Raw genomic sequence first — 23,406 nt, 5'->3', positions numbered from 1 at the left:
GGTCATGCAGATTCTGAGACCATAGTAAACAAAACAAATGCACTGCCTGTCCACCTGTACTGTAGCTTCTGCATTTCACTTCTCCTTCTCGCAAGGGTAAACTAATGATATAATTTTCAGTTCCTTTCAGTTTGAATTTTAAACTGTTTCTCATACTTCCTTTCAGTATAACAAATGCCCAACTCTGCAGTAAAAATGGAAATCCCCATAAAATAGAATCAAGTAAGATTTGTAATTAGAGTGCGCACAAGACCATCACATAAACAGTAGTGATTCAGAGACAACAGAAATGGAAATTTCAGTGTCAAGTATGAATTTGAAAATGCTATTTAAATGATCAAAAAATACTCCAATATACTGTAATGGAGAGTCGGGTCCCATGCCCGGCAGGGACGCCCCTGCTGCATCTGTTCCGGGGGAGCAGCCATGGACAGTTCAATACCTCCCCCGGGATGCTTGGTGGCAGCCTCCCTGGCAGAAGATGATTCCCCAACCCGGTGCATGGCTCCATGGGAGACAGAGTCCTCCACAGCCTGGTTGGGGGCTCGGATGGCCGCTAGGGGGAGCTGCATGGAGTCAGCAGCCTGGCTGGTCGTATCTTCAGCCCCACCCGGAAGTGCAATTAGGACCAGGTGGTCAAGCACCTGGAACGCTTCCGGGTGGGATATAAAAAGGGCCAGCCACCACCACTCAAGAGAGCCAGAGTCGGGAGGAGGTGGACTAAGCCTGAGGAGGAGTGGTGGTGCCAGAAGGACTGTTGTAGAGATTGTCAGTGTGTTGGGCCGGTGGGACACGGGGAAGGCTGAAGACAAATAAAAAAGTGTTTTATTTAAGTACGTGCCTCTGCCTCAGTCTGTGCCGGGTCGGGCGCTATATAGCACCTTTCACAATACGCTTACTCATAAACCTGGAAGACGTAGCTGCAGTTCAGGGCTGCGTGTAAGAATTGGGGGCCATGTTGATTCTGTTGAGTATATTTACTGAGTGCATCAACTCTGCAAGACAGAATCAACGTGGACATGTGCCTGCCATTCAACAAAAAAGAGAAAGCATTTGGACTGGAATAGCACAGGTGGCACTATTCATCAACTGTATAAATACCAGTAAGGGCGCACTGCACAATAACGTGCAGTGAATGCACTTGCCTTGAGCATTCATGGTTTTCATACCCTTTCTCTGTACGTTTACCATTCGTTTGCTCAGAGGTTGATGCGCTTGCTGCTTCCTGAGCAGCTCTTCTTTTCTCCACCCCAGCTGCCCGCTTCTTCTCTTCTTCCCTCTGCATCTTTTCGCGTTAAAATTGATTAAGTTAGTGTTTGTGTTGCAATTACTTAGTACGTTTTCTTTAATTTTTCACTTAAGTGCCATTCAATCTGCCTCAAGAATGATTACAATAAAATAAAAATAAAAAGAGGAATAGCCTTGGAGGTCAATCATCACCTCGAAAGTGGATAGTAGACGTCACGTAGTATATGTGTACCAATTTTCAGGTCAATAGTTCAAATGGTTTGCGAGCTACAGGTGATTTAAAATCCTGGACAGACAAACAGACAGACAAAGCCACGGTAGTGTATTATATATAAACATCTGGCCTTTCAGTTTAACACATGACAACAGGGATTCTGGGGAAGTTAAGATTACAGCTTTATAAATAAAGGGCATCCAGCTCTCATATGCTACAGTAACAGCAGTGGTTTTGCAATTGAGCAGGAATTGAATGTGTTAAGGTTTGCAGAGATAGAGAGACGGAGCAGTGTACAGATGAAAGGATTGGAATGGAGACCAGATTTTGTGGAGGGGAGAAACAGACTACAGTGGACTGGATGCATGTAGCAAAATGCCTTAAAAACAAGAAGACAAAGCAGATAAAGCCACAAGGACATCTGATGGAGGAGAAGGGGCTAATCAGTGAAGGAAAGGAATGATGGCTGGGGGGCAGCAATTAGCCCTGTAAATTCAGCTAATGGCAGTAATAGTAGTAGAGGTTATCGGAGGTGTTTTGGTGCATTGCATAATATAAACTTTAAGCCACGTCAATTACCACTTGATAGAAATTATCAGAATTGGAATGCAAGTGAACAGCTAACAGCTATATTATTAGTCAGTTACTATTTTATTTAACTACTTGGATGTTAAAGAGCACAAAATTATTTTCAAATTTAAACACAAACCTGTTACTCAAAAAAATGAAAAAGGGCAAGTTTTATTGAAAAAATGCTCTCTTATTTTAAACAAAACAACAGTATATACATGCAGTATTATAATTTGCACAGTACATCTTTTTTTGAAAGGTGCAGAAATAATAAATAATGAATAATATAATGCACAAAGTCACTTCTAGTATAAGTCTAGATGACACTCAATTGTGGAGGTGAGGTGGAAATTAAGATTTAAGCCTTTGTGAATTTACCCTTGGGATTAATAAAGTATCTATCTATCTTATATTTTTATTTAAAACTGTTGGCATTTTCAAATGGTCAGATAAGGCTGACCCTTGTCCTACCAGCCATGTTTGCTGCTCTAGAGAACAGCCTCTGTGGTAGACTTCTTCATGACCGAGGTGAAGCTGAAGTCCAGCCATGTTAGAATTTTAATGTGACAGCTAATCATCTTTTCAAAGTATTGTAGGGGAAGACTTCATTCCACAAAGGTTGTCCAATGGCAGCCTCATGTTTCATACCTCTTTCTCTCTACATGTGATACGTCTTCCCTTCTTGGCTTTTAAAGCCAAACCATCTAAAGGCTGTGCCTTTTCAGCACTTTTTCATTTATAGGCTTTAATTATATCATCTCAGCAAGGCAGCGTCAGTCGTGCGCACTCCTGTGACCGCCAATTGTGCAGTTTCACATATCCAATGTCCAACAAGTCTGTAGTTCACTCTGACAAAATCAAACAGATTTCATTTTTGTCTATGTCACCTGCAAAACACTGAAAAGTACGAATACTGATCACAAGAAAGTGTTTCAAAAAATATTTTTGGAAAGTATTGTCTTACATCATGTAGCGATTTATAGTGCAAACTACAAATCTGACACTGAATCAGGCACATCATCAAACACCCAGTTGAATACCTGCAGATGGAGCTGGAAAGAATTCAGGTTTGTATTGAAATATGCACTTGTATCTGTGGGAGAGTGTGGACGAGAGGGTACGTATCATTAACTTTCTGACCCAATTTACTGTAAATCAGGGCCACGGTGAGGCAAAGCCTATTTAAGTGGCATCTAGAATTACATGACATCCAACCTTAAATCAAGCAACAGTCCACCACAGGGCACACTGTCATTTTCTCATACAAGCCTTCAAAGCAAAGTATGTATAATACCACTTTTCCTACTAACATCAAGAATTGATACCAGAACCTGACTGGACTCATCAGTCAGTCAGTTATTGTATTTTGATTATATAAAGCTCGAGTGAAAAGATATTTGCATCATACCCACATAGTCTATCTGGAGAAAATTACTTGCACTTTTTTGTGCTTTTTTTGCTTTCTTGGCACCACTTCTAAGTGTCAAAATAAAGTTGAACACTGTCATTAGCTCAAACTGTAATAAAGTGTTGGCATTTTGTGAGTGGTTCAGTGTACTTATGACTCGGTATTGCACATAAAATGGATGTGGCACAAAACTAAATCAATGCAAAGTGAGTTTTTAAAAACAGCATTCAGCACATCAATGCTTCAGTTACAGGCTGTTCATCTGCTCAACTAGCTAAACTTTAATCAGACATGACAAGTCCAAGACATTAAAATCTGTGCAGGTTCCACATACAAAGAAGGAAGGAACTAAGCAGACCATGAAATGTAATGGGTGTCTGTGAGAACCTTTATTTAAAAAAGCACAAAAAAGTGGAAGGCACTTGTGAGGATATATCTAAAGTAAAGTGTTCAATGTTGGTCACAGTTTTACAAAATGAACATTCAAAACTACAAGGAAAAACTGAAGGAGTTAAATCTTTACACTGAGCAAAAGGAGATTATGATGTAGTACAGTATTGACTAAAGGGAGTGGGTGGTCTCTGTTTTATATACATAAAATGAACATGAGTGTGTTTGCATGTTACATCATATAAATAAGGTCACATATTTTTATGCAATATGGGGGCAACTGTGGAACTGTCCAACTTATCAACTAGTTGGCAACACTTGCACCCTAGGCCATAAAAATTCTCTTGCCTCCTTTCTTTAAAAAAATGGACATGAATTCAGAATTATGTACAATGCAAAAACCAGTAAGCAACTGAACATTACGTCAAGCTTTTAACTATTGCATAAAAACTGTACGTGTGAGGTGGCGCAGTGGTAGCGCTGCTGCTTTGCAGTAAGGAGACTGTGGAAGATTGTGGGTTCGCTTCCCGGTTCCTCCCTGTGTGGATAGCGCTTTGAGCACTGAGAAAAGCGCTATATAAATGTAATGAATTATTATTATTATTATTACGTGTGTATGTATATGTATATATGTATGTATGTATGTATATATATATATATATATATATATATATATATATATATATATATATATATATATATATATATATATTGTAAGATGGACGCTCTATAGTGCCCGACCCGAAACAGACTGGACACAGGAGGCATGTGTAAAATAAAAAAACTTTTATTTTTCTTTGTCTGTGGGCTACGCCTTCCCCGTACCCACAGACACAACACAGTTCCAAGCACTTGAGCACACAAGTAATCACAAGCACTTATCCTCCTCCCTTCCACCACCACCAACACTCCTCCTCCTCAGCAAGCTTTGTCCTCCTTCCACCCGACTCTGGCCGCTGAGTGGTGGTCGCAGGCTCCTTTTTATTGGGTACCTGGAAGTGCTCCAGGTGGTTGATTGCTGACATCCAGCTGCACTTCCGGATAAGGTGAAACCAGTGCCCAAAAGGGGCCAGCCGCTGCTGTTGCAGCACCCCATGGCAGCGCCTGCAGAACCCCACAGAGCTGCACAGACCTCTAACCCCCATGCAGCCCTGGGGGAGTCCGAGGCACGACTACAACCCAGGGAGGATGCCATCTAGTGTCCAGGGGGAGATACTGGGCTTCCCACCCTTTTTCCCCCTGGCAGATGTGGTTAAGGGGAGTCCCGGCCATCTGTCACAATATTACATTATCACTCTTTAATAAAATCCCTGTGTGCATCCATGTGTCCGTGTGTGTGTGTCTTCTGGTGAAGTGCACATGCGAGGGGCACAGTGCGATGTTTCAAAGGCCGCCTGACGCGTCACACAAGACAGAGAAGGCAGGACCTATAAAGTATCACGCGGCCGATCCAATCGGATTTCGGTAAATGAGGTAAGACCTAAAACATAACGCACGAAAAACCCAATCGGGTACTGAGACGTGGAGACCAGCTTCCCCAAAGAGGTGGGATTAGTGTTTGTTGTTGTACAAGTGTTCACTCTGAGGATGTCAGATTTGCGATTAACAAATTTGGCCCGGTAAAGTGTTTTCCTAAATATACGAATTTTCATGATATTACAATAGGATGACTTTTAAAAGTAGATTTATTTTTGCGCACATAAAATCCGTTGCTGGGGAGATGCCATACATACAATAATCAGCTGCACGCCAGCACAGATTAAAATACTTGCTGGAGAGACGTATTACTGTGAGAGAAAATTAAAGGCACACAATACAGTGACGCATATTACAGCCACATACAAGTCAGTATTACTGTAACAGAAAATAGACGGTCCATTACCATTTAATATAGACTGTTCCTACTAATGCATATGCACTACTATTCTAGCGCCTGTTATTGTAACGGGCTTAATGTCTAGTATTATATATTATACACATATACATACACACACACACACACATTACGTACCAAAAGCATTGGATACATTTAAATTTAAACCATTCAGAAGGATGGGAAAAGAATTAAGACCACTAGGTAGTGGCTGCTGGGCATTAATCTGCAAATTAGATTGCTGATTATCCATTACATAACTTAAGCCCCTGTAATTAGCCGCTGCAGTTCAAACACTATCAACTCTCTGACAGCATCAGCTTACCAGCAACTATTAATAAACAGCAGGGCTTCACTTTGAGAACAAGTAGACTTTGACTTGTGCGTAAGGCAATTCTTCCATGGCTGGTTTTAAGTTGAATGCATGAGGGTAAACAGTAGCAGAAAACTTCTACTATAACAAAAAATAAAATGAATCAGGAAAAGCTACACTAATGTGCCTTACTCAATAATAAGACACATTTTCAAAGAATTGTGAAAATGAAATGTAAACTGTATATTGGTTCACAAGGGCAAAAAGTAAAGGCTGTGATTCAATAGCCCAATACCAAAATTGGTTGCTCCATAATATTTCTTCTAAAGTTATTTGTTAAGTCTTTTTTAAAATATTTACCAAACACTTGCACCCTATTAAGTAAGTACTACCGTCTCAAGGATACAGTTAATGCTACCATACTCACAGATTACTGGCAGTGTGAAATTAGCACTTAATGTTGGTAACTCTGGTTTTCCTCCCAAATCCCAAACACATACCTGTTCGGTTAAACTGCAATTTTTAAAAGGTCCTGCGTGAGTACTAGAAACACTAACGTCAATGGGAGACACTATCCTAAAGAAGGAACCCTCTAAAAAGAACCTATTGGTTTATGTTGACCCAACATTGTCATCATCTAAGCAATGTGCAGGAACAATTAGAATGGCAAATAAAATGTTAGGTTATATCATAAAGACCACTGAAAATAAATCTGGGGACGTTATGCTCAGACTATATAATGCATTAATGAGACCGCATCTGGAGTATTGTGTGCGGCTCTGGTGACCACGCCACAAGAAAGACAATGCAGCACTTGAAGTTGTGCAGAAGAGAGAAACCAAGTGAATTAAAGGACTTAAGGACGTGTCCTTCTCTAACAGATTCAAAGAATTTAACCTGTTTAGTTTCGAGAAGAGGAGACAGTGCTGGGACCTAATCCAGATCTTCAACATTGTCAAAGTCAAGGATAAAGCAGATCCAGCAAAATTCTTTCACCTTAAGGGTAAATCACATACTCAAGAATACCAGAGGAAACTAAGGAGAAGGGAATTTATAACTGATGCTAGGAAGCACTTCTTTATACAAAGATTTGTGGGAATCTGGAACAAATTACTGAAACATGTAGTTGAAGCAGAAACCTGACAACCTTTAAGAAGTATCTAGATGACATATTGGGACGGCTTAGATATTAGCTGAACAAACAAGCCCAGTGAACTGAGCAGTCTCCTCTCATTTGACAAACTTCTTATGGTGGGAGTGTCAATTAACGGGCCCGGAAATGAACTGCAGCCCTGCAAAGGCTTTTGCCCGATTTTGCTGGGATAGGCTTCACCCACTCCCTCCACAAACCCAAACTGGTTTTGAAATTACGATGTATCCAGATGGAAAGAACAGCGACCTCAGGCAGTATACATTACACACAAGTACAGCTTGCTGTTGGTGTCCATGGAGGTCTATTAGGCTCAAACTACCTGATCATTTTTTAATTAGGTTTGTGCATGTAAGGCACATTCAGAATAGATGTTTATACACACATACCAGATCTGAATCACTTGCAAAATTAGTTTGAATAGTCAAACGAAAAAATGGTAATAGGCAAAAAAAATAGTTGCAGTGTGAACTAAGCCAAAGAAGTTGACTATGACAAAATCTGGAATAAGATCACCACAAATACTTCTTGGCACAGAGACTCATGGATACAAGTTACCTACCAATACCTTATTGACTGGAAATCAATGCCATGTCATGCTTATATGCTACATCTTGCTGTAAATGATGGGTTCCTATCTGATATAATGATCCATGCTGTGGCCACCAACCTACCTGCACAATTCTACCATACTTAAGTCACAAACAATTCTCTCAAAAGGAAGCAGGAACAACTAAACCTGCCAAAAACACAAGTTTGGCAGTTCACGATGGAACTCCACATGTGATATGGAGCATCTGAAGCAAAGATGAGCAGTGCTCTCAGACAGAACAGTCATGAAAGTGACTGTACTGAGCATAAAAAAAAGAAAATGTCATGAACACAACTGATATATGAGCAAAAAACACATTAAGCTCAATTAAGTAAGTGATCACATTCATTTTAAAATTAATTTTGCACATTTCTTGCAAGGGTGACAAGTCCCACTCCCATATATTGTTACCTGGACTAGAATTCTGCTTTTCAAGTACAAACGTAATGCCCTCATTTACAAGTCTTACTGTTATTTAATTCCAGTAGATGTTTATGCTGCTGAATTGTAATTCTCCAGTCATGGTTAAGAGGATAGGTTTTATGCACCATACCTTAGTACCATACAGGAACATATTTTCTTCTTTGCAAACTTCTCCTGAGAGAACAGAGAGAAGAATCTAGTATCATTCTTTTCTTTTTAATAAAAATTACTCAGCTTAGTGGTTGGTCCTCTTCAGCATTATGTTTCAAAAACGGGTATCAGCAAACGCCTAAGAGCTTTGATACACAGCACTCACACATTCTCATCAGTTCACAATAAACACAATTTCCCATCACTCTGAAAACATAGCTGCTCTTTTTTTTCAGCTGATTGTTTCAACTGCAGTTTTCTGCTTGCTGTTGCTGTAGGTGGATTTAGCTGAGCCCACGTCTCATGCTTTTGACAAAGGCCTTAATTATATAACTGCGCAAAATGCTAAATTTCCTAAATAAATGGAATTTAACTACACCCACTGCTGTTTCACATGAAGGCAGTATTAATTAAAATGCTGCTCTCCATATTAGTTATCTGGACAGGCAGTGTGGTATAGTGGTTAAGGCTTTGGTTTTCAAACCCTGAGGCTGTGGGTTCAAATCCTGCTACTGACACTGTGTGACCTTGAACGAGTCACTTTAGTTGCCTGTGTTTCAATTAGAAAAAAAAAGAAATGAAACCAATTATTAATTTGCCTTAGACAAAGGCATTAGCCAAATAGACAATGACTGTACTTCCTGTTCAGTGTTCTCTAAATATTCTGTGTGATGTCAGTAATGCTTAAAATTTGAATAAAGTACAGTACACCTAAACAATACATCACATGAAAAGAAACACAAGGCAAGCAGAAAATGTTCATCCTAAAGCGGTCGCCTTGTTTATCCATTCTCTTTTAAGAGCTTTGGGCTTGAAAATAAAATGCAGGCAGGTATGTGCCACGGGGCACAACAAACCCTTCAGTCCACTACGTTTCACCTGGTAACTCTGAAGTGTTTCCAGAAAGCTGCATTAAGAGGCAGCACCCTACTGGCTTTCAGCTGCCAATAATTAAAAACAAAAAGAAGGCAGCAGCAGCAAAGGCCTGCAGTGTATTCGCTCACAGCAACATCCCACAGCTCTTTAGAAATTATAGCCATTTTAAGAGCTTCACATGGTAAATTCTAGAACACAACAACAAAATAGAAATGTTACAGTATGCAATCTGTCTGGTAGAGGTAACTACTTAACATCTCACAGAATAATAAAACCTGGAAAGGCGTTTACTCCGCCACCTAAGACATCAGGTGATAACAGCTTTGGATGCCCTGCAGTTGGTCTGTCTGGAGAATACTAGGGTGGATGATACCACCTTCTACAGTATCTGTTGTAGTAGTTCCACTCCCATGTGAAGAGAATTTTTTCTTCCAGTAGAGATTTTAACACCATACAGCCCTTGATGCTAGAAGTCTTTGAAGGTGGACGCCTCCATAGTGTCTTGGATTACTGACTACATAACAGGCGGATGGATAACAGGCATTCCATAAACTGTGGAGTTTATAAGAGACTACAGAGCTAGTGCGTCAGAAAAGGTGGTCTATAACACCCAGACAGAGAGGTTAGGAGCAGGCGCTGATACAGCACATTGCCGCACCCACCACATGACAAACCAACTTAGGATCCCAGATTAGGACCCGAGTGCAGCCATGCAACAGGTGACACGTCAACACCACACTAGTTTAAATGGAATGGAATAGTATGTGTTTTTTTATGATAACACCTACCCTAACAACAAAAAAAAAAAAATCCTTGCTCTCTTCTTCTTCAAAACATATTACATTTCAAATATAATTCTCAGATATGACACTGTTGGAAGTTCTCAGACTAGTCTGCAAATATGGTATGTAATTGGTGGATGGGAGCAGGATCACAGACACCAGTAAATGACGCTGATGACCGGTCCATGGTGATGCATCTGCAGCTCAGCCTTAGCAAAACCAAGGAGATGGGGGTGGACTTTAGTAAGAGATCAGACTACTCTTACTCTAGTATTCATCTATGAAGTAGAAGATAAAGTAGTTCTGATAATTAAGTACCAGGATCTCCTGGACTGGGTTGCAAAATACAGAATTCAAATAGGAAAAAAAAAATGGTGGACTACATTCCCCGAGAAGACACCTTTACATGGGTGGGCCATTTCTGCATGTGTTTAGTATGTGGTTTTAAGTCTGCTCTTTTATGCATGATATGCTAAAGCAACAGTGTGAGAGTAAGAGATGCTAAGAGACCTAACAAGTTATTCAGGAAGCGTGTGTGCGTTTTTGGCACCAGCCTGGGCTCTCTGGAGGCACCAGCAGACTGAATGATGTGGGAGAAGCTGCAGGCTATCCTGAACACCTACACCACAAGGTTAGTTCTACAAAGACGTTCCAGGAGGTGCTACTAGAAGTCTTTTTTTTTTTTTAAACCAGCTGCTATTTGATGCTAAAACATAGCTTCTGGTAATACTAGGGATGGTCATTTAGCCTTCTGTCAATTAACTTATGTTATAAAGTTAAAACTAAATAATCTTACTGATCAAATGTTTCATTTAAATTTACATTGAGAAGTTTAGGTGCCTTGCTTCACTGCAACACCCTTGGGAGTTACTTTGTGTATTTTGTTAATTTAAACAGACACCAGAGGATGGTATTTAAGCAACATGTCACACTGTTTTACACCCAGAACCTGAATAAACATCTAAATGAAAGTGAAGCTTCCTAAATCTAGCATCAAAGGTTGGTAGTCACCTCTGGGATATGGGAGGAAACACAAACAAAATATAAACTGTCCACAGACTATGATCTGGCAGGCAAATTAATCCAGGTGTGTGTATTCACAGTTTCACACGAAAAGACATCGAATAAATTAATCTACATGGCTTACCTAGCTGATATATAAAGGCACAGAAGTAAAACCAAACACAAAGAAAAATGAAAGAACCGCACAACAAAGGTGCACAGTCATCATCTAAGAATATATCAAGCCATTTACAGCATGCTTATTTTTTGGCTTTACAAATTTACTTGAAATTGGCCCAAAAAAAAAAAAAAAAAAAATCATACCATAGTGGGAAATGCCTGCCTTAATAAAAAACATTCTTTGGGTGATAAGACTGCCTTCGTCTCCAGAAATACTCAGCAACATAGCCAACCATGATACAGAGCACATCTGGAATGTCACGGGGCTAGATGATTCCATAAGACCCAGACTGTGCAATGCACTGTAATCCTTTATCGAAAGGTTTGCAGTGCTATGTAAATTTATTAACATTACACTGCATAGAGGAACATCTTGGAACATTTTAAGTTTGGCAGCAGTCTGACAATACCAGACCCTATAAATCAGGAATCCAATTAATAAAAATGACCAATATCTTATACTTTAGTAAGGCCAGAGAAGATGATGAACCTCCATAGAATTGTCTGGCTCCCCAAAGGCTCTTCTGTGTTTGGCTGTAGACCTAACATATTGCATATTATAACATAATATCTCCTTTTATGGTGTCTGCCATCACAGAACTCTCTCCCATTATTTAAAACAAAGCCTCTAAAAATAGAATAAAACAGTAAAATACCTTAAGCTTGTAATGTGATTAGCAATGAATGTCTCACTAGAACAGCATACAAAGTTTCAGTTCATGTTACTGTTTAGCTCATCATCTGCCACATTTTCTGAACATGAATTAGTCATCAAGAAACTGGACACTTTCACCATTTGCAAAAATATGTTTATCAGTCTAAGATAGTACTAGGAGCAGTCAGATTGAATGTCACCATCTTCTTATATAATACGCTACCGTGGCTGTTCATTTGTCTGTCCAGGATTTTAAATCACCTGTAGCTCACAAACCATTTGAACTATTGACCTGAAATTTGGTACACATATACTATGTATACGTAGTGGTGGCATGGATCGTGGACTATCTTACAGACAGACCTCAGTATGTGCGTCTCAGGAACTGCAGGTCTGCAACTGTGGTCAGCAGCACAGGAGTGCCGCAGGGGACTGTGCTTTCTTTGGTCCTGTTCAGCCTATATTCATCGGACTTCCAATACAACTCGGAGTCCTGCCACGTGCAAAAGTTCGCTGACGACACTGCTATCGTGGGCTGCATCAGGAGTGGGCAGGAGGAGGAGTATAGGAACCTAATCAAGGACTTGATGGTTTGGTGCTAAATGGTGGGACTCAAACCACCTACACCTGAACACCAGCAAAACAAAAGAGCTGGTGGTGAATTTTAGGAGGCCCAGGCCCCTCCTGGACCCCGTGATCATCAGAGGTGACTGTATGCAGAGGGTGCAGACCTGTAAATACCAGGGAATGCAGCTGGATGATAAATTGGACTGGACTGCCAATACTGATGCTCTGTGCAAGAGAGGACAGAGTCGACTATACTTCCTTAGAAGGCTGTTGTCCTTCAACATCTGCAATAAGATGCTGCAGATGTTCTATCAGACGGTTGTGGTGAGTGCCCTCTTCTACGCGGTGGTGTGCTGGAGAGGCAGCATGAAATGAATTTCCCCTTGGGATTAATAAAGTATCTATCTATCTATCTATCTATCTATCTACAGAAGAGGGACGCCTCACACCTGGACAAACTGGTGAGGAAGGCAAGCTCTATTGTAGGCACGGAGCTGGAGAGTTTGACATCCGTGGTAGGGCGATGGGCACTCAGCAGGCTCCTATCAATCATGGAGAATCCACTGCATCCACTGAACAGTATCATCTCCAGACAGAGGAGCAGCTTCAGCGACAGACTGCTGTCACCGTCCTGCTCCACTGACAGACTGAGGAGATCGTTCCTCCTCACACTATGTGACTCTTCAATTCCACCCGGGGGGGGTAAACGTTAACATTATACAAGATTATTGTCTATTATACCTGCCTTGCACTCTCCACCTTGCATTTTTGTTTTTTTAACTTGCACTGCGTTTTTATTGCTCTTTAATTAATATTGTTTTTTATCAGTATGCTGCTGCTGGAGTATGTGAATTTCCCCTTGGGGATTAATAAAGTATCTATCTATCTACTACGTGACCTCTACTGTCCGCTTTCGGGGTGATGATTGACCTCCAAGGTTATTCCTTTTTTTATTTTTATAATAGAATCATCTCCCAGCAGCGATCAGCAGGGCGCCATGTGGTGCATGTGCATGGGCGCCGTTCTCATCCCTACCACCTTCGCCGTCACTTCTTCTACCTCTTCATATCTTAAATCACTCTTGAGGCACATTGAAGACTTAAGTGCCAGCTTAAGTGAAAAATTAAAGAAAAACTTACTAAATAATTGCAACACAAACACGATTTAATTAGTTTTAACGCAAAAAGATGCCAGCAAAAGAAGAGAGAAGAAGCGGGCCGCTAGGGTGGAGAAAAGAAGAGCTGATCAGGAAGCAGCAAGCACATTAACCTCTGAGCAAACGAATGCTAAATGTACAGAGACAGAAAGTCAAGTGTATTCCCTGCACGTTATCGTGCAGTGCGCCGTTACTGGTTCAAATATAATTTAAAAAGACACTCGATTGTAAAAGAACAGTTGTTCATTTTACCATATACAAATTCTGGCATTGTGTTACTCCAGATATACGGAAACTCTGAACCACACAATGAAAAAAATTACTGGATAACCCTATCCCATACATACATGAAAATACCTTGTACATATGGGATACTTTCAAATCACGTACGTACAGAATACCTGATGTGCACTGTTGTCATTTTTTTTTAATCTAACTTTATCTTGTGCGTACGTGAAAGTACCTCGTACACGTGTAAAAGTATGCTGTACATACATGAAACATCTTGTATATATGTGAAAGTATCCCGTACACACAGGATATTTTCTTGCACGTATGAGATAAGGGCTATCCCATGTTTTTTTTCATTGTGCGGTTCACAGCTTCTATACAGACGCACTATGCAATACTGTTGCATTTTATAAATGTGTTTTTGTACATTTCTTTCATTATCAGCCGTCCCACAATTTTGATTAGTGTTGTCCTTAGGGAAATGGATAGCCTTCTGATTCGCAAACATGCCACTTAACAATGCAGTTTTCTGCCCCACTGCTGTGCTCTTGGATTTACATTGTTGTAAGAACTAGGAATGTGAATACATTTTTGCTTTGAATTCTTTGTTAATTTAGTAGTTTCCTGACAAACATTTAAACTCATCTTTACAGAATTTGAAGCTATGAATAAAAATATTTGCTAATAATTATAACAACAAGAAAATACTTAAAGATCATTGCAATGCAACACTTAGTGAATTTAATCATTTAAATTGAGCAACATGTATAGGCTCACAACTTAGTGAATTTAATCATTTAAATTGAGCAACATGTATAGGCTCACACTGCCTCAGTTTTTATAAACAAGAGCCGTGCAGTGACCTCTTATCTGGTCTCAAGGAACAAAACTCAGCAGAAATAGGGAAAATGCTATCAATTATTAATGACTGTGTTTAATGTGTGTGAGGATTCATGAGTAATTTTGTGTGGTTTTCTAATGAGCATTAACAAGCAGCATGAAGCGTGCCCAGCTCCACTTTCTCTTTGATTACATACACACAGAGAAACCTGTTTTTGTGAAAGGAATGCTTCAAGTGTCATGTGCATCTTTTAAAAATTAGTTCTCTCACTTATAATACATTACTTTTTTGCCTGGCAGTGCATCTGTAAAAATATTAACAATTTAAATTTCAAAAGTCACATAATGGCAGTGTGGCACAAAAAGCTGTGTGGTATAGTCATTAAAGCTTTGTACTTCAAACCCTGAGGGGGGGGGGGGGTTTAGGGGGTATGGTTTCAAATTCTGATACTGACACTGCGTCACCACGCGCAACTCAATTCACCTGCCTGCACTCCAGCTGGACAACAAAAGAAATGTAACCAGCTCTACCTCTTAAATGTTGTAAGTCACCTTGGATAATGGCAACACCCAAATAATAAGTACAAACACACATGTAGCACACAGACTTCTTATCCTATATTTGTATATATTCTTAATACACACTAATTTTTAACACAACTATTTGAACCTTCAATTTTTGGATAACTAGGGGGCTCTGCCCCCTGCCCCTTCGCTCACCCACCCTCGGGTTTGGTTAACCAGATATACAATTTAAAGTGATTGTTATTTTCATGAGAATTGTTACATATGCATTATTTTCACTTTTACTTTAAAACTTTTGTAAACACAATATTTGGAATTAACTTTTCTTCAAGATCGCATTGAATTTTGATTCCGTTCTTGGACTTACATCGTGACAATGCAACGTATAACTGCCTGTGAATGAATATCATTTCTATCCCTCTAATAAATAAAACGACTTTCTCGAATGTTTGTCCATGCTCTTTCTTCTTCATTTAGTCGTTAATGTGTCATCTAGAACGTATAAAATTATTGTCCTGATAAAATTTATAAGAGCTGAGAGCACAGGAAGTGTGTCTGACAAAAGCATTCATACGACTGAGAGGTTAGATGACCATGGTCTTATTTGAAAATAGTTGTAAGTAGGGCGTGACTTGAAAGAATCTCATGTTAAAAGTCTCAGTCTCACAGGACTTCATACCGCAACAACGTTTTTGGAATCTTTTAATTCTTGCTGGCAACATGAACTAGACAATCTACAAGTCTCAGACTGAAAGTTTAAATCCGAACAATATATTCAATCTCTTTTTGCAATTCCATTATTTCACAGAGTAATAATTTCCGTTTGTTTGCACTAATGTGATCTTTACTATCATTTTTTTTTGAGACTTTGGAATTTTCGTACTTCCTAGAACCCTGTGGTGGGCTGGTGCCCTGCCCGGGGTTTGGTTCCTGCCTTGCGTCCTGTGTTGGCTGGGATTGGCTCCAGCAGACCCCTGTGACCCTGTAGTTGGGATATAGCGGGTTGGATAATGGACAGACATTATCTCTAAACTGCTCTGCATGTGTCCCGCGGCAACATTTTTGAATTCTTTACGATGTTCTACTTTGTTATCTACTCTTTTGCCTTTATTTCTGGCCCCGGGCCTGGTTAAATCTCTTTCTTGCGGGACATATAACACTGCTCGTGTTGTGAAGGGGGATGGAGCTGAACGCATGCTAAGGAGCTGTGGCCGGATCAGCTGCTGTCTTGCTGCTGCTGCTGGCGAGCTGCGTGTTCTGCTTGTCGCGCTTTGCGTCAATTATTTAAAAGCCTGTACAGCAGCTGTCTTGTTGCCACTCGCGTTTTTCGGGCTGGGGATGAGTGGGGGCTGAATGCATGCTAAGGAGATGCGGACAGATCATCTGCTGGCTTGCTGCTGCTGGCGAGCTGCGTGTTCTGCTTGTCATGCTGTGCATCGATCATTTAAAAGCCTGTACAGCAGCTGTCCTTTTGTCTCGTGGGACATCAAACTGTCTTCCGAGAAGATCACGTCTCATTTCCCTCCCAAGATTTTTTTTTATAATACAGAGATATGACTGCCATAAAGGGTACTTACTTGACTGGTGAGACAAAAAATTGTGCAAACTATAAAAGTGCACACACAAACGTTAAGACAGACATGCAGCAATTGGCATCAGAACTTAAAGCATAGTCCTTGGGGAAAGCACTTAATGTACTCAACTATAACAAATTATAAAGTGTTTTTAAATTAAACCCTCAGCAGATGCTAGACTATTTTTGTTAAGCAGTTGTTACAGTAAGGCAGGTAAATAGTGTCCTAAACGAGATAACATTTTCTCAAATGCAACAAACAACATAATCTCCTTAAGCAGAGAAAGCCACTAATGCAAAGCGTCAGGCAGCCAAGATGCCCCAGATGAGTAGATTATGCATATAAAGAGCAAAAGCACAAAGGAAAAACAGATAAATAATGTGCCTGTACTAAACCGAGTGTATTTCATCGCTTTTGGTTGCAATGACTTCTGCGTTCTGCCAGAAAATCATTGTTCTTCTCAACCAGCTCATTAATCTAATTCAGCACAAATACAACATGATTGTCAAAGCGGGAACACAGTAATAACTACATTTTATCACAAAAAGTGAGAATAATTCAGCAGTGCAACCCGTTGTTAGAAATGTATATACAGTGCATCCGGAAAGTATTCACAGCGCATCACTTTTTCCACACTTTGTTATGTTACAGCCTTATTCCAAAATGGATTAAATTCATTTTTTTCCTCAGAATTCTACACACAACACCCCATAATGACAACGTGAAAAAGGTTTACTTGAGGTTTTTGCAAATTTATTACAAATAAAAAAATTGAAAAAGCACATGTACATAAATATTCACAGCCTTTGCCATGAAGCTCAAAATTGAGCTCAGGTGCCTCCTGTTTCTCCTGATCATCCTTGAGATGTTTCTGCAGCTTAATTGGAGTCCACCTGTGGTAAATTCAGTTGATTGGACATGATTTGGAAAGGCACACACCTGTCTATATAAGGTCCCACAGTTGACAGTTCATGTCAGAGCACAAACCAAGCATGAAGTCAAAGGAATTGTCTGTAGACCTCCGAGACAGGATTGTCTCGAGGCACAAATCTGGGGAAGGTTACAGAAAAATTTCTGCTGCTTTGAAGGTCCCAATGAACACAGTGGCCTCCATCGTCTGCAAGTGGAAGAAGTTCGAAACCACCAGGACTCTTCCTAGAGCTGGCTGGCCATCTAAACTGAGTGATCGGGGGAGAAGGGCCTTAGTCAGGAAGGTGACCAAGAACCCGATGGTCACTCTGTCAGAGCTCCAGAGGTCCTCTGTGGAGAGAGGAGAACCTTCCAGAAGGACAACCATCTCTGCAGCAATTCACCAATCAGGGCTGTATGGTAGAGTGGCCAGACGGAAGCCACTCCTTAGTAAAAGGCACATGGCAGCCCGCCTGGAGTTTGCCAAAAGGCACCTGAACGACTCTCAGACCATGAGAGAGAAAATTCTCTGGTCTGATGAGACAAAGATTGAACTCTTTGGTGTCAATGCCAGGCGTCACGTTTGGAGGAAACCAGGCACCGCTCCTCACCAGGCCAATACCATCCCTACAGTGAAGCATGGTGGTGGCAGCATCATGCTATGGGGATGTTTTTCAGTGGCAGGGACTGGGAGACTAGTCAGGATAAAGGGAAAGATGACTGCAGCAATGTACAGAGGCATCCTGGATGAAAACCTGCTCCAGAGCGCTCTTGACCTCAGACTGGGGTGACGGTTCATCTTTCAGCAGGACAACGACCCTAAGCACACAGCCAAGATATCAAAGGAGTGGCTTCAGGACAACTCTGTGATTGTCCTTGAGTGGCCCAGCCAGAGCCCAGACTTGAATCCGATTGAACATCTCTGGAGAGATCTTAAAATGGCTATGCACCAACACTTCCCATCCAACCTGATGGAGCTTGAGAGGTGCTGCAAAGAAGAATGGGCGAAACTGGCCAAGGATAGGTGTGCCAAGCTTGTGGCATCATATTCAACAAGACTTGAGGCTGTAATTGCTGCCAAAGGTGCATCGACAAAGTATTGAGCAAAGGCTGTGAATACTTATGTACATGGGATTTCTCAGTTTTTTTATTTTTAATAAATTTGCAAAAACCTCAAATAAACTTTTTTCACATTGTCATTATGGGGTGTTGTGTGTAGAATTCTGAGGAAAAAAATGAATTTAATCCATTTTGGAATAAGGCTGTAACACAACAATATGTGGAAAAAGTGATGCGCTGTGAATACTTTCTGGATGCACTGTATGTCTTCTCTTGAGGCCTTCCATTGTAGGCCAAAGCTTGGTTACTACATGCATTATCAATCTTTTAAGTATTGTCATGTGATACTGCTATGGGATGTATTTATAGATATTTAAAATATTTAAAATAGTTAAAAAATAAAAATAGTAGATACAAAGTGGGTCACAGAGAAATGCGGCAAAAAACATGCAAGAGTAAAAGTTGCACATTTTCTAAAAAAAAAAAAAAAGCCATGCCACCATCTTCTATGCATCACACTGTAACAGGAAACCACAAGACAAACAGTTTTACAATGAAGCCCTTTAAAAACAGACTGTTTTTCATGTTGTAAAATATTTCAAGAAAGTATTATTAAAAATGTAACTTTCCGTTCCGTAACTAAATCCGTTCCATGTACATTATTTGTGACAACAGGGTCTTGTTTATTTTTTTAATTTTTCTAATGCTAAAGCACACGAGTTGAGGCCTGCAGCATCTGCACTCTCCGAAAACTGATAACATTTAGGCTTGCATGATATGCATGTCATTTTTTTACACCCAGGATCAGGTTGGTGTACTTGCAAAGTTAAACTAGGCTCATTATGATGTTCCTAAAAAGCAGCGCCATGCACTTGCATAAAAATGTACAATGAATCTGAATTGTGTATTGAATTGTAAAATCGATTATGAAGAGCTAGCAAGGAAATGAAAACGGGGCCCAGAGCAGAGACTGCTCAGCTGATGGTGACTTTCTAACCTTATCTGTTAATAGTAGACCTTCCTCTTCAAAAGAGCCAGTGGCATACACTGCAAACATTCAGTAAGCAAGCAATGTTCTGTCATAGTGCAGTGTCACCCTACTTGTGGAAATCCAATGATTTAAAAAAGAAACCTTGTTAATATTGGTAAAGTATATTTTTAGCTACTTTTTATGAATTGAAGGCAGCACAGCTCTGAAGCAGTTAGTACTGCTCCAGTTCAGATCCAATGTTCTTGTTTCTAGTCCTGCACCAAGATAATGTCAATGTGTAGTTTGCATGTTCTCTTCATGTTTGCAGGTATTTCCTCCTTTCACATGTCAAGTATGTGTGTTAGGCTAATTTCTGATTCTAAATTAGTCCAGTGTAAGAGCAGGAGTTTAGCTGAACTGATGCCACATTCAGGGCTGGCTCCTGCCTTGTGCCCAAAGCTGCTGGGATAGAGATCCACCTCCTACCATCACAATCCTGAAGCATATTTGAGAGGTTATTTAAAGTAACACCCATTATAATGAAAGCCAGCCCAATGTTTCTTGCATACAGCACAATTATTTCCCGAGATACATACTATGCATAAGGTCAGTACAGCAATACCAGGCAAATAATGCAGGTTTAGAGAAATTCTCTTCTGACATGCACTGATTTACTGCATTACAATGATCCCTCCTCCATCGCGGGGGTTGCGTTCCAGAACCCCCCGCGAAAGGTGAAAATCCGTGAAGTAAAAACCGTATGTTTATATGGTTATTTTTATATTGTCACGCTTGGGTCACAGATTTGCATAGAAACACAGGAGGTTGTAGAGAGACAGGAACTTTATTCAAACATTGCAAACAAACATTTGTCTCTTTTTCAAAAGTTTAAACTGTGCTCCATGACAAGACAAAGGTGACAGTTCCGTCTCACAATTAAAAGAATGTAAACATATCTTCCTCTTCAAAGGAGTGCGTGTCAGGAGCAGAGAATGTCAGAGAGAGAGAGAGAAAAACAAACAATCAAAAACCGATAGGTGCTGGTCAAGCTTTTAAGTATGCGAAGCACCGTCCGGGAAGCATATCGCTTGACAAAGCAGCCGCAAGAATCCCAGCAAGTAAGGGAGCAATGTGAAGGTAGTCTTTCATCATTGTTTAGACAAGCGTCCGTATCCTCTAGGGGTGCGAACAGCCCCCCTGCTCTCACCCACTCCGTCAGGAGCAGAGAATGTCAGAGCAAGAGAGACAGAGAGAGAGAGAGAGAAATCAACTGGGCAAACCAACTGAGGAAGCATGTACCAGAAATTAAAAGACCCATTGTCCACTGAAACCCACGAACCAGCAAAAAATCTGCGATATATATTTAAATATGCTTACGTATAAAATCTGTGATAGAGTGAAGCCGCGAAAGTTGAAGCGTGATATAGTGAGGGATTACTGTATGTCATTAAAGATACTTTGACAGAAGGCAGGCTAAAGGACTCATGGCAGTTTATCAGAATTCAGCTTTCTGGCATCAAACCCAACTCATTAGCCATTGCTTTCATACACTTAAGGACAAAAAAGAATGGAAAAGGGACCTGGAATCTCTCCTGCTACCCCAACCATTATATCCAGGATATCTAAAGTCTGAAGAAACAAACAGACCTGGGCATGTCTGTCGGTTTTGCTTATTTAGAAAAATGTTAAGGTTCTTACTGTACTGTTTACTTTGTGGAAACATTTACAGATGGCTCTTAAAAACGAGAGTTTTTTTTTTTAAACATCCTGCTGATTGGAAAGCTAATTAAATGGTATCTTATGACTAATTTCCTTGACTCCAGACTTTTCATTTTCCATTTAATTAAAGTATTATAATCATAGCAAAAATAAAAGTGGTGTTCTCTCGTTAAATTTAAAAAAAAAAAAAAAGTACAGAGTTAAGCTTTAAAAAAGGGAACATCAGCACAATCTTGACTGAATTAATCGCAGCTTACCTGGCAGTAGTTTTGCTTCCAGCTTCTTTGGAGTTGTCAGGGGAGGTTTCTTAATTCCTGTCTGAAATAAAAGCAAATCAAATTTCAATATAAATCAATGAAAAACACATTGCACCAAAGCATCTGAGGTATTCCCTACGTCTAAGCACAACAGCCTGTGTGACACATTTGGCAGTACTACACAAAGCTTCATACCCACTGCAGAGGACTGAACTATTAACACTACAAGGAGATTGTATCAGACTAGACGGTGTCAAAATATCTCGAGTATACTGGAAATGGAACGCAAAATAAACAAGTAATCAGATAAGAGCCTGAGAAAACAATCTCCGATCACTGCAAATCTGGCTGAACCATTATGACAGCTTCTTCCTTTTACTTCATTTCTACTTTATATTTTAGTTCGCCTTCTTTTGCGGAAATGGTAAGGCTAATGGAGAGTAAAAGATAATAAAACAACAAGGAAAACAGTAGTAAGCTCTCTAGAAAACACCTTGTGGGAGCTACAACTGAATTGACTAAATTTACTGACAAAGTGATTTTAGTGAACTTTTTAAAGTGTGCAAGAATTTAACATTTGTGCTGCTTTGGTACAAAGATCTTTGCACTAGAAAGCCGTTCATCACAGCAGACAGCTCACATTACACACTCTCGACCACACACAAACATCCAAACGGCCTTAAAGGAACTGTAGTTTAAAAAAGGACCATAAGCAAAACTTGGGAGTATACCTTGTGGAGAGAGTCAAGAGTTTCAAGTTCCTCCGTGAGCACATTATAAATTACCTCACCTGGACTGAACATACAAAAAAAGTGGTGAAGAACGCACAGTAGCATCTCTTCTGCCTCATACAACTACAAAAGTTTGGCATGAGTTCCCACATTGTCAGAACATTTTACAGTAGCATCATTGAAAGTATTCTAAATAGATGCATCGCTGCCTGGTATATGAACTGATCTGCCCTCAACCTCGAGGCTTTGCATTGATCCCTCCAGGATATACAAAGGACTGTCCAAAAAGAAGCTGAACTTAAAAAAAAAAAAAAAAAAAAAAAAAAAACACAAGAAACATTTATTAATATGCTTACAACTTAATCAGACTTTTCTCCTTCAATGTATTCCACTCCTCTATTTATACTCCACTTTCAATGGATTCCCAGTTCTGGAATGTCATTTTGTGGAAGGTCCTATGGCACATTCTCCATCATTTGAAATCAGCAACCTTTCAGGATGGATTTCAACTTGGTCAACAAAAAAAGTTCACAGCAGCTGTATACTCGTGTTTCATCACCTGTTATGACACGTTTCAGAAAGTTTTCATCAACATTTGAACAATCTAACAACTCCTAACTGACTGTTACACAGTTCGCTTTTTTGCTCATCTGTCAAGAAATGTGGCACAAACTTTGCAGCAATATGATGCATCTGCAGTTTTCAGGCAAAATTGTGCGAAACAAACTTTTACAGATTTCTAAAACTTCAGCATTTTCATGAACAGCTAGGTGACGACTTTCACAAATCAAAGCACGCACTTTCTCAATGTTATCACCACCCAGTTTGGGCCAAATTGAATTATTTGCCGTTTGAAATGTCTGTACTATTTGTAAAACGTGGCTTAAACAGCCTTCTCCATAAGCTTGTTGCAATTTCACTGAAACATGTTGCTTTTCAAGATCCTTAACAATTTAAGCTTGTATCACAAAAGGCACAGGAGACCCTCTCCCTTTACTGCATGTACCCCTTTAACTAACTGACGTGGTGTGACCGAGCAAGT

The 23,406-nt window shown here is 40.1% G+C and overlaps 1 protein-coding gene across 1 annotated transcript in view; it reads right to left on the bottom strand.

Annotated features, from left to right (window-relative positions):
• mtmr10 (myotubularin related protein 10) overlaps window positions 1–23,406 on the bottom strand; it is a 105,839-nt gene that overhangs the window by 70,482 nt on the left and 11,951 nt on the right. The window contains 1 exon segment of the mRNA XM_028823539.2: window positions 21,634–21,694. Within this exon segment, the coding sequence (XP_028679372.2) occupies window positions 21,634–21,694 (61 nt within the window).

Source organism: Erpetoichthys calabaricus, chromosome 17 (assembly GCF_900747795.2).
Source record: "Erpetoichthys calabaricus chromosome 17, fErpCal1.3, whole genome shotgun sequence".
Taxonomy (NCBI): domain Eukaryota; kingdom Metazoa; phylum Chordata; class Cladistia; order Polypteriformes; family Polypteridae; genus Erpetoichthys; species Erpetoichthys calabaricus.
This window is presented reverse-complemented; position numbering and strand designations above follow the sequence as displayed.